This window comes from Perognathus longimembris, chromosome 13 (assembly GCF_023159225.1).
Source record: "Perognathus longimembris pacificus isolate PPM17 chromosome 13, ASM2315922v1, whole genome shotgun sequence".
NCBI classification, from domain to species: Eukaryota; Metazoa; Chordata; class Mammalia; order Rodentia; family Heteromyidae; genus Perognathus; species Perognathus longimembris.
This window is the reverse complement of record NC_063173.1, coordinates 2,364,064-2,376,487: the sequence shown is the minus strand read 5'-3', so window position 1 is coordinate 2,376,487 and position 12,424 is coordinate 2,364,064. Positions and strand designations below refer to the sequence as shown.

General features: G+C 44.0%; 1 protein-coding gene across 3 annotated transcripts in view; it reads left to right on the top strand.

Moving 5' to 3' along the window:
* Positions 1-1,846: 1,846 nt before the first annotated feature.
* Positions 1,847-12,424, top strand: part of Ints4 (integrator complex subunit 4) — a 94,451-nt gene continuing 83,873 nt past the window's right edge. The window contains exons 1-4 of one of the 3 annotated variants that reach the window (XM_048359648.1): positions 1,847-1,928; positions 3,701-3,892; positions 6,931-7,048; positions 9,379-9,485. In XM_048359648.1, the coding sequence (XP_048215605.1) occupies positions 1,875-1,928; positions 3,701-3,892; positions 6,931-7,048; positions 9,379-9,485 (471 nt within the window). In that variant the 5' untranslated portion in view covers positions 1,847-1,874. Of the gene's footprint in view, positions 1,929-3,697; positions 3,893-6,930; positions 7,049-9,378; positions 9,486-12,424 lie in introns of all 3 variants that reach the window. The other 2 variants (XM_048359646.1, XM_048359647.1) reach the window with 2 other exon arrangements.

Genomic DNA, 12,424 nt, shown 5'->3' with positions numbered 1-12,424 from the left:
TAGAAGTGTAGCGGTGGCTTAAGTGGTAGGGCGCTAGCCTGAAGAAGAAAAAAAAAAAAGCTCAGGGAAAGTGCCTACACCCTGAGTTCAAGCCCCAGGACTGGCACAAATAAAACAAAAGAACTGTGGGATGAATGTCAACACTGCATATACAATTCCTGTCCTGTAAAGATAACCCAATGCCAGCATAATAAATGATGGTACTCGGTCTTGCAAGGTAACAACTGTGTTTTGCCCCAAGATTCCCTTGAGGAAGTATGGTTTGAACGGAGGGCCTGGAGCAGTTGGGGACCTCTGTTAGAATTTTCCCAGACCCACCTGTCAGGAGCTGTTTGAAGGATGGTTCTCAAGACTAGGTGTGCTCCAGAATTTAGTAAGCTTAACAACAGCAGGATCTTAATCATTCTGTGTGCACTGACCCTCATAGTTTGCTAAAAGATGACCCTAATATATATCAACCACCATCATAGCTAGCTTAACCTGATAATGCCAGGACTAGCTAGCTTACAAGTAATTTTCAAGAAACTAACCCCTGGGGTAAACCGAAATTCAAAATGCCTGTGGCTCTACGTGAGAGAAGGATTGTATTCTTGTCAGTTGGGACTCAAGAGTTTGGAGTAAGAACTCCTCTGGCCTGCTGGCAAGATAACCCTGAATTCTCCAACTCTCCAAGTGCCTTTGACTTCTTTTTACCACCGTATCACTGATGCTAATATGTACCTTTAACATCTCTGAAATAGGAATGTCTTAAAATTGCTCTTTGACAACTGCTAATGTGTTCAACTTGAGTAATAGCCATTAACTTGTCATCTCTTCAACCGTGCTCTCTGTATACTACATGAGCTGTCTTGTCATTTAGTATTTCCAAAGAGATTATGCTAATTTGTCAATGAAATGCAAAGTCTTTTTGTTTGTGCTGGTACTGCAGCTTGAACTCAGGGCCTGACTCTTCTGACTGCTGGCATTACAGGTGTATAACCAGCTGACGGTTGCTGTCAGACTGGAGTTGGTATACTATGGTAATGGTAATAGCAGCTACCATTTATTGAAGGCACTATTTGCTAATTATTTTAATTTCCCATTTTCTGTGAGATCTTTGCATACCTTTTTTTTTTTTAACAGTTTCACGTGGCATGTTGATAATAATTACAACAGTGGTATAACTCATAATGTGGAGTTCATTTCACTTGGCACCATATTATGTGATCATATGGGTATATAGCTATTGGGGTATTTTGATTTTCTACCATTCTTTTTTTTGGCCAGTCCTGGGCCTTGGACTCAGGGCCTGAGCACTGTCCCTGTCTTCTTTTTGCTCAAGGCTAGCACTCTGCCACTTGAGCCACAGCGCCACTTCTGGCCGTTTTCTGTATATGTGGTGCTGGGGAATCGAACCCAGGGCCTCATGTATAGAGTCAAGCACTCTACCACTAGGCCACATTCCCTGCCCTCCTTTAGCTTTTTTCTTCCTCTTTTTTTGGCTGTCCCTAGGCCTTGAACCCTGGGCCCGGGTGCTGTCCCTAAGCGTCTGTTGCTCAGGGCTCCACCACTTGAGCTGCAGCACCACCTCTGGGTGTTTCTGTGATTAACTGGACCTTCCTGCTGGGCCTGGCTTGGAACCACAATCCTCAGGCCTCGGCCTCGGGGGTGCACAGGCCTCGGGGCCGCCCTCGGCTCCGTCGCCAGGCGGTCCGCCCCGCCCCCCGCCCCGCCCCGCCCCCGCCCCGCCGGCGGCCCCGCCCCCCGCCCTGCGCATGCGCCCGGCGCCCGGGAGCCGTGGAGGCGCGGGCCGCGGCCCCTCTATCCCGCCGCGCGCGCGGCCTGCTGGGATCGGGGCGGGCGGGGCCGGAGGCCGCGCGGGCTCGGGGGCGGCCATGGCGGCGCACCTGAAGAAGCGCGTGTACGAGGAGTTCACCAAGGTGGTCCAGGTGAGCTCGGCACCCGCCGCGCCGCCCGAGGCGGGCAGGCCACCGGGGGGGGGGGACGCGCGGTGTGGAGCCGCGGGCCGGCCGCCCCCCCTTCCCCCCCCCCGTCAGGCCCGGGCGGGCCGGGGCGAGGCTGGCGTGCGCGGGGGCCGGGGCCGGGGGCGCACCCCCCCCCCCCACGGCGGCGGCCGGGCCGCCCGGGCCGCGTCGACGCGGTGACGGCGCAGGCTCCGCCCCGCTCGGGCCCCGGGGGCCGCGCGCGCCCCGCGGCGGGGAGGGCGGCCGGCCCCCCGCGTCTCCCGGTGCCCGCCCCCGGCGCCCGGCTTTGACATGTTTATTTCATTTCTTACTGTCAGTTCAGCGCGCTTAGGTTTCCACCTCAAGACCCAGTGGAGCACCGCCGGTGTGGTTCAGGTGGTAGAATACGACACGCGTGGCAAGGTCTTGAGTTCCAACCCCCAGGACCGCTGTCGATACCCCCCCCCCAAAACAAACAACAAACAACCCAATAAAACTGAAAAATTCCCAACTGAGAACTGCTGTGTATACGTAGGATCAAGATAAGGTGGATATGACTGACACTTCTCAAATGCCCCTCGAACCCCCTTTTTCTTGTTAGTCGCAGGGTTTGAACTCGGGGGGTGGGGTGGGGGGTCTGGTCACTGTCCCCGAGCTCTTTTCCGGTGGTTGATTGGAGATAAGGGTCTCATGGGCTGTCCTGCCTGGGCTGGCTTTGAACCACGATCCTCAGATCTCAGCCTCCTGAGTAGCTAGGATTACAGGCGTGAGCCACCAGTGCCCAGAGCCAACAGCTCCAGTGCCCGGTTGATATAGTATTGCTATGCTTTTTTTTTTTTTTGTAGAAGAAAGAGAAGGCCTACTCCTGTCTAGTAAGTGGTTTTTGAATAAGTAGTTTTTGAATTTTCTTCACAGCCTTCTTTTAACAGTACTAGGGTTTAAACTTGGCCTTAGTTGTTGTTACTGTGTGTGTGTGTATGTGTATGTGTGTGTGTACTGGTTCTGGGGCTTGGACTCAGGGTCTGAGCACTGTCCCTGAACTTTTGTGCTGAAGGCTAGCGCCCTACAGCTTGAGCCATAGCTCCTCTTCCAACTTTTTGGTGATTAATTGGAGATAAGAAGCTCATTGATGTTCCTGACTGGGCTGGCTTTGAACGTTGGTCCTCAGATCTCAGCTTCCTAAGTAGCTAGGATGACGGGCGTGAGCCACCAGTGCCTGGCTTCCTCTTGTCACTTTTGAGGTGTTAGTCTCGCTCTGTTTCCTGTGCTCTTCTCAGACTTTGAGAATCAAGTGGTCCTCTTGCCCCCACCTCAGCCTTCCAGTGCTGGGACTGTAGATACATTCCATTGTGCCTGGCCTCTGACACTTCCCTGAGCCTTGGGACCTGGGTGCTGTCCCTAAGCTCCTTTTGGTCTAGGCTAGCTGGAGTAGATAATTTGTGTGCCCTCTTAACCTTAAGCTATCACAGTCTTCAGAGATGATATTGCAGAGAGAAAAACAGACATAAAGTCAATGACTACCTTAAGTTGTAGGAGCTAGTTTTGAAAGGCAAAGTTATGATAAGCCTTGTCGCCAGTGTTCTTTTTTCTAGTTTAAAATATACTGTTTTTCCTTAGAGTTAGCTGGCTATTTTTTTTTTTTTGTTGTTGTTGTTACACAGGAAAATTATTTTCAGCAAATGAGGCACTCTTAAATTGGCAGACTCTGTTTTCAGGTTGGCATGGTAATCTTACTTTTTGTATTGTCTTAACAGCAGCAACAGGAGGAGATTGCTACTAAGAAACTGCGACTGACAAAGCCAAGTAAGTCTGCGGCACTGCACATAGACCTGTGTAAAGCCACCTCCCCGGCCGATGCGCTGCAGTACCTCCTCCAGTTTGCCAGAAAGCCTGTGGAGGCAGAAAGTGTGGAGGGAGTCGTGAGGATTCTCTTGGAACATTATTACAAGGTAAGAAGATCTTAAGGACCTGATGGGATTGTGCATAAGAACTGTTGGATTCGAAGGGGTTAATGTTAAAAATAAATAGTAAATGAATATTTAACAGGCTTTTACAGTGATAGTAAAACTAATGCAAATGCTGTCCTGAGAAATCTATGCTACACTAGATGGAGACAAACATGGGCATCAGTACTGTGAGCTCAGTGTGTACTCGGTGCCGTGGGAGCTCAAAGGAGCTCGTGAAATCAGCCTAGACGCCGCTGTAGCCAGATTCTTTTCTGGAATGTGGTACCATCATGATCTTGCTGGTTCTGTCTGGACCTAATTATGTACCTAATTGTAGTAGCTCTCATTTTTTTCTTTGAAATAGCCTTGCTATGTAGCCCAGGATAGTCTAAAATTTGAAATCCTTTTGCCTCAGTGCTGGAATGACAGGCATGTACCACCCTGTCCAGCTTCCCTTTGTTGAGATGGAATCTCACACGAGATCAACTTTTCGGCTTAGGCTAAGAACTACAGTCCTTCAATTTCTGCCTCCAAAATAAGTAGGCTGGCTTACGTTTCTTTTCCTTTCCTTCCCCCTCCCCCCTTCCTCTCTTCTACTCTTCCCTCTATCCCTCACTCCCCCTTCCCTACTCTCCTCTTTTTCCCAAATTTATTCTTTTTTTTTTTTTTTGCTGGAAAAAATTAAGGTACTATGTTTTTTCTCTTACTAGGCCCACAATTATATATGTATATAAAAGCAACATCTTAAAAAAGTAACTATTTAACTATATGGAACAAAACTAAGTATTATGTCATCTTAGTCCATAGTGAGGTAGGTGTTGGTGGTTCACTCCTGTAATCCTAGCTACTCAGGAAGCTGAGATCTGAGGTTTGAAGCCAGCTCAGGCAGCAAAGTTCCCGAAAGACTCTTAGCTACAATTAACCACTCAAAAACTGGAAGTGGAGCTAAAGTGGTAGAGTGCTAGCCTTGAGCAAAAGAGAGCTCAGGGATCACACCCAGGCTCTGAGTTCAAGTCCTACCACTGATTAAAAAAAGTTGCAAACACTCAAGCTCATCAGCTAAGTCCAGTGTTGAAGTTACATTCCTTCTTTTGAGCCATGGTTAAAAATCTTGATTAGATACCAAAATAAAGCTTAATGTACATGCTGCACTCTAGACCCCTGTCCTCGGGGCATTCCATTTTGAACTGAACTCTATAGCTCAAAGCAATCTGTCTCATGCCATTCCGTTTTGAGACTCAGTTTTAGAATAAGCATGAGAAGTATTAATAGACGACATTCTAGGTAATGAGAGAAATTCTGCAGTTCCCTGTATATTCTGACCCTGATAAAACAAATACAGAATTTCTGTTTTTCTTTAATCATAATTAGCTGGCTTGGAATCAAAGATAAATAAAGGGCTTTGATATTTTGTTTTCAGATTTGAAGAAAAGTTTGCTTCAAAAAAAAAATCTTAACAACATGAAAACATGAGAGAGAGAGAGAGAAAGAGAGAGAGAGAATAAATGAGAGAGATGCTAGTCATTAAACTCAGGCCTTACATGCGGTAGGCAAGTAAGTGCTCTATCCCTTTGCTAGCTACATTAAAATATAGTTGTTGGGGAATGAATGAATGCCACTTCTCTTACATTTTAAATATATAATTGTATTGTTGTTATTAAGGTATTGTACAGAGGGGTTATCATTCCATAAGTCAGGTAATAAGTACAATTCTTGTTGGACAATGTCACCCCCCCCCAGGATGAAATAATTTTAATACCAAACTCTGAAAGTATATACACCTCCCCCTTTTTTTAGTCTCAGAAGGCTGTTTGTATGCGGGGGTTGTTTTATTTTTCTGTGAAAATGAGTGATTATTATTATGTGGATCCGTCTCCTGTGAATGAAGAATTTGATTTAAAAAAAAATCTTAACAGTTCAAAAAAGTCTATCAGTAGCATTCTAGATGCTTAAAACTTTATAATTAACTGTTAGTGGTACAAACAGGTTTTTAAAAGGATCACTTATCAAAGGAAAAAAAAGATTCTTTTTCAATGTTTATTTTCAGATGATTGTACAAGGGAGTTACAATTTTACATGCCCATTTATACATGCAGTGCATCTTGATCATCACCTTTCCACCATTTTCCCCTCCTACCTTTCTCCCCTTTCCCCTACCAGTAATATTAAGTTTTCTACTCCCTTGGGAAAAAGAAGATGCCATTAAATTTTTTGTTGTTGTTGTTGGTTGTCGAGCTTGAACTCAGGGCTTGGGTGTTGTCCCTGAGCTTTTTCACTCAAAGCCAGTGCTCTACCACTTTGAGCCACAGCTCCACTTCTGGTTTTCTGGTAGTTCATTGGAGATGAGTCTCATGGGCTGTCTTTGAACCATGATCTTCAGATCTTAGCCTCCTGAGTAGCTAGGATTACAGGTGAGAGCCACTGGTACCTGGCCTCTTAATACCTTTTAGTTACTTAACCATACCAGTTAGAATCGTTTGTCACATTTTCCAAATCCAAAGGAAGTCATGAGTCCTAGGAAACAATTTATATTGTTCTTCTAAACATGTAAAATCCTGTATTTTTTTATAGGCTTTTGAAACAGGTAAAAAAAAAAAAAGAACTATTCCAATGAATGGAACATACCAAATGTCAATAATAAGCCAGACACATTATTTTGGGGAAATAGCTATTTTAACAGATAATTCAGGGGCTGGGAATATGGCCTAGTGGTAAAGTGCTTGCCTAGCATACATGAAGCCCTGGGTTTGATTCCTCAGCACCACATATATAGAAAAAGACAGAAGTGGCGCTGTGGCTCAAGTGGCAGAGTGCTAGCCTTGAGCAAAAAGAAGCCAGGAACAGTGCTGAGGACCTGAGTCCAAGCCCCAGGACCAGCCAAAAAAAAAAAAAAAGTAAGAAATTTAATGTTTCTTTCCCTTTCTTAGTAATCCTAGCTAGTCAGGAGGCTGAGATCTGAGGATCATGGTTCAAAGCCAGCCTCAGCAGGGAAGTCCTTGAGATTCCTATTTCCAAGATGACAGTTGCTTCTTTTGTTTCAGGAAAATGATCCATCTGTGAGATTGAAAATCGCATCATTATTGGGTTTATTATCAAAGACTGCAGGTTTCTCACCAGACTGCATTATGGATGATGCTGTTAACATACTGCAGAATGAAAGTAAGTTGCAATTTCAAAACTGTGTAGCCAGAGCCCAAATCTCTTAATTCCTTTTGTATAGAACAAACTTTGTGTTTGTTGTTATCGAGAAGGAATTTGAGAAGGGGTGACACTGATCATGAAGCATTGTAGTCATAACCTGACTGGAATTGGATCTTCTTTGTACAATTACTTAATAATAATACCAATAAAGCAGGAAAAAAAAAGAAGAAAAGGAGTTTGAGTATGATTTAATAACACATGTATGTAGGTTTACCCTGGAGTGTGAATACAGTTTTCTCTCGATAGTTCTCCTGCGTTGACCTCTGCCAAGTGCCCTGCCTTTAAGGCATTCTACTCAGGATAGAAGGCAGATATTGCCGCCTCTGTCCTCTTGGTGGAAACACTGAGGCTGAAGCACCTTACTTCGCTAGCGTAGGGCTCTGTAGTCATGTGGCAGAGCCTGTGCTTCTTCCCTGTGGTGCACTGGCTTAGAAGCCAGGGAGAAGCCAAGGGGCGGCTCTCCTGCTTGCGTGAGCCATCACGGCGTAGAGCCATGGAACTGACACTGCCGTGTCTCATATGCGTGTGGTTTTTTTTCTATTAGTTCCTCGTGATGCCGCTAAATCATATTCTCAGTGTTTCAATGGAGTAGAAAATCACTTCCCCTTTCAAAATTTTGGGTTATTCAAATTTTGTGCATTAAAAAAATTCACTTAAAAAGTTAGTGCCTCAGTTGCCTTAAAATTAATTAATTAATTAATCTTGGGAATACTGAGGTTTAAACCCAGGGCTTTGTGCTTAATAAGGCAAGCACACTCTAGCACTGCTTGAGCTATGCCTTTAATTTGAAAATTAAGAAAACAACAAACTGTTCAGTTTCTTTTTTTTGGCCAGTCCTGGGGCTTGGACTCAGGGCCTGGGCACTGTCCCTGGCTTCTTTTTGCTCAATGCTAGCACTCTGCCACTTGAGCCGCAGCACCACTTCTGGCCATTTTCTGTATATGTGGTGCTGGAGAATCGAACCCAGGGCCTCATGTATATGCGGCAGGCACTCTTGCCACTAGGCCATATCCCCAGCCCACACTGTTCAGTTTCTTAAAAATTAGAGATTTTTAATTTTCAACTAACTATATAGTTGGAGGCATGGCTCAAGCAGCAGATAGTATGCTTGCCTAGTAAGTACAAAGCCCTGAGTTTAAATGTCAGTATACATTTTATTATATGCATTAAAATATATACATAATTGTTCATATAAAATATGCCACCCAAATCCTCTTGTGTACCACCTGCATTGAAGAACCGTATCTTAGAACACAAAGAGCCTATTATTCAAGAGATGATGAGGTTGAGAAGAACATAGATAGCTTCATCTGTATTCACCTCTTTGTTCATTTACTGAACATTCATTGAACACATAATGAGTTGTGCTAGATTCTGAGAATGCCAAGGTAAGTAAAATATAGTTATTGCTCACGCCTATAACCCTAGCTATTCAGGAAGGTGAGATCTGAGGATTGTAGTTTGAAGCCAGCCCGGGCAGGAAAGTCAATGAGACTCTCATCTCTAAGCTCCAAAAATCTGGAAGTGTTGCCCGGGTTCCACTTGTAGAACACTAGCGTTGAGCACACACAGAGAAAACTCAGAGACAGTGCCCAATCCCCGAGCTCAAGCCTCAAGACTGGCACAAAACAACAACAAAAGACATTATCTTTAGGAATCTTTCAGTCTTCAGCTTTAGTCTGATAGCAATAAATCAGTAATGTTATATATCTGCTGGAGAAAGAGCTGTGGAACAAGGAGGAGGAAGTGGTCAATTCTTTTTTCTTTTGCCAGTCCTGGGGCTTGAACTCAGGGCCTGAGCACTGTCCCTGGCTTCTTTTTGCTCAAGGCTAGCACTTTACCACTTGAGCCACAGTGCCACTTCCCGCTTTTTCTATATATGTGGTGCCGAGGAATCAAACCCAGGGCTTCATGCATACAAGGCAAGCACTCTACCACTAGGCCATATTCCCAGCCCCGACAAATTTTCTTTTATTTTTCTATTGCCATTCCGGGGGCTTGAACTCTGGGCCTCCATACTGTCATTGAGCTTTTTTGCTCAAGGCTAGCACTCTACCACTTGAGCTACAGCTCCACTTCTGGCTTTTTGTAGTTAATTGGACATAAGAATCCCACAGACTTTTTCTACCTGGGGTAGCTTTGAACCATGGTCCTTAGGTCTCAGCCTCCTGAGTAGCTAGGATTACAAATGTGACCCACTGGGCCCAGCCAGAAATTCTTTACCAAAGTAAATTAGTTTCTGTAATCATCTTCTGAAATTGTATAACCTCGCTTTCCATCTTTTTTAGAGTCTCATCAAGTTCTAGCTCAATTGCTGGACACTTTGCTTGCAATTGGTACCAAACTACCAGAGAATCAAGCCATTCAGTCACGATTAGTTGATGTAGCCTGCAAGGTAAGAGTATAATGTTTTTCCCTGAAGAGTTTTGCATAATCTGGAAAGGTGGGGGGCTGGGAATATGGCCTAGTGTCAAGAGTGTTTGCCTTGTATACATGAAACCCTGGGTTCGATTCCCCAGCACCACATATATAGAAAATGGACAGAAGTGGTGCTGTGTCTCAAGTGGCAGAGTGCTACCCTTGAGCAGAAGAGAAGCCAGGGACAGTGCTCAGGCCCTGAGTTCAAGGCCCAGGACTGGCAAAAAACAAAACAAAACAAAAAAAACCCATAATCTGGAAAGGTGGTTGTTGCTATAAAATCCTCTCAAATTCATCTAAAACCTGTAACAAGCTTGCCAAGAACCATTGTTTTTTGTTTTTGCTACTGTATTTCTTTTTGTCTTTTTTTTTTTTTTTTTGGTACTGGGGACTGAACCTAGGATGTTGCACTGTTTAGGCATTTACTTTGCCACTGATCTATATGCCATCTCAGAACTATTGTTTTTCTTTTCTTTCTTTTTTTGTTATAAAAGAAATATAAACATCTTAGTTGTGTCTAGTAGCTGGAGTTCTTTTTTGTTTGTTTAGTTTTGAGTTTTGAGACAGAATTTCTTTGTATAGCCCATACTGATTTTTGAACTTGCAATCCTCTTGAAGATCTGGGATTATATCCAGGGGCTTCTGCTTCTTGAGTACTGTCATTACTGGAATATGGCACCAGCCTTGGCTCTTTGTATTTTAGTGCTAGGGATTGAATCTAGGGCATTGTTCATGCTAAGTATGTGTTATACCTCTGAGTTATACCCTAAATCCCATATGTTTGTGTTTTCTTAAAAGTTGAGATGTAATTCATGCATAAGACATTCAGTCTTAAAATTTGTAACTTCTATCATACAACACAAAATGAAGAGCAGATTAAGTTGGGCATGGTGTCTTAAGCCAGTCATCCTAGCTACTTAGAAGTCGAGGTTGGGAAATCATGGTTAAAAGCTAGCCGAGGCATAGAGCTCACAAGATGCTTTCTGAATGAGTGGGTTCAGAGTGCAGTTTGCTTGTGATTTCAGGCTATATGGAAAGTTGCACTAGAAGTTCCTGCCAGAGCTAGTCAGCAAGAAAAAGAAAAGAGAGGTATCTATATTGGAAATGAAGACATGGTCTTTTGTATATGTAGAATCTCAAGGAATAACTAAGTTTTGAAGTAATAAGTTTGGCAAGGATACAAGAACAATATATTAAAAACTAGTTGTATTTCTATAAATTTGTAGTAACCAATATGAAAACTAAGCCATGTGTTTTGGTACATGACTAACTCCAGCACTTGGGACGCCGAGGAAGAAAGATGGTGAGCTCATGGTCCCTCTAGAGTACATAGCGAGACCCTGTCTCCAAAGAATTATATGAGGATGACAGTCTGTTTATTGTGGAATCAAAAAAGAATGAAATAAGCAGGGCACCAGGGGCTCACACCTGTAATCCTAGCTACTCATGTGGCTGAAATCTGAGGATCATGGTTCAAAGCCAGCCCAGGCAGGATAGTCCATGAGACTCTTATCTCCAATAAACTGCTCAAAAGAGCTAGAAGTGGTGCTCTGGCTCAAGTGGTAGAGTGCTCACCTTGAGCAAAAGAAACTCAGGGACAGTGCCCAGGCCCACAGTTCAAGCCCCAGGACTGGCAAGAAAAGAAAGAAAGAGAAGAGAAAAGAAAGAGCCAGGTGCTGGTGGCTTACACTCATAATTCTATGTTCTCAGGAGGCTGAGATCTGAGGATTGCAGTTCAAAGCGTGCCTGGGTAGGAAAATTTGTGACTCTTATCTCCAATAAATTACTCAGAAAAAGCTCGAAGTGGAGCTGTGGTTCAAATGGTAGTGTGCTAGCCTTGAGCAAAAGAAGCTCAGGGATAGTGCATAGGCACTGAGTTCTAGCCCAGGACCACACACACACACACACACACACACAGAGACACACACACACAGACACATAGACACATACACACTCACAAAATACAGCCCTGGACTGCATAATGATGTTTTGGTCAGTGATAGGCCATGTATGTAGTGCTGGTTATAGTGGAGCTGAAATAAATTCTGTCACCCAGTGACATTACATCATCATTACTCATGTTTGTAGTGATGCTACCATAAAACAAACTGTGCTGCCAGTCCTATGAAAAGACAGCTATATGTACAGTTATGTATAGTATATGGTTCTTGATAATGCTATGATTATATTACTAGATTAAAATGTCAACCATTGAGCAGCTCAAATAGATTCTTCAGGAGATATTCCAAAAGGCATTGTTACCTTTTATAGGAGATGGCAGCTTTCTGTATATTTCTGTCTCTAAAGATTTTCCTGTGGTGTTCTGTTTTGAGAACCCTTATACAGGGGCTGGGAATATGGCTTAGTGGCAAGAGTGCTTGCCTCGTATACATGAAGCCCTGGGTTTGATTCCTCAGCACCACATATATAGAAAAGGCCAGAAGCGCTGTGGCTCAAGTGGCAGAGCAAAAAGAAGCCAGGGACAGTGCTCAGGCCCTGAGTTCAAGCCCCAGGACTGGCAAAAAAAAAAAAGAAAGAGAACCCGTATGCAGATATACACCCCAAAATGGATACAGATATATACACAGAAATGGAATTGCTGGATAGTTTCAGTTTTCTTTTTCAGTGTTGTCATCTGAAGCCAGGGCCTGTGCATCCATCCCTTACCGCTCTCTTTCTGTAGATGTATGTAGTATTCTTTGATCTTCTTTACATATTAGTATCCCACCTTTTCCCATCCCACTCTTACTGCTCTTCTCCTAAACAGCTTCCCTTTTACATCCACATGACAGTACCATTGTTGCCCTCATGACTGATTAGTATTCCATAGTGTGTGTGTGGGGGTGGTAGTGGTGATATTCATTGGTTACTAGGCAAATTAGGTTTAACACAGAATCTTGCTATGTAGCTTTGCCT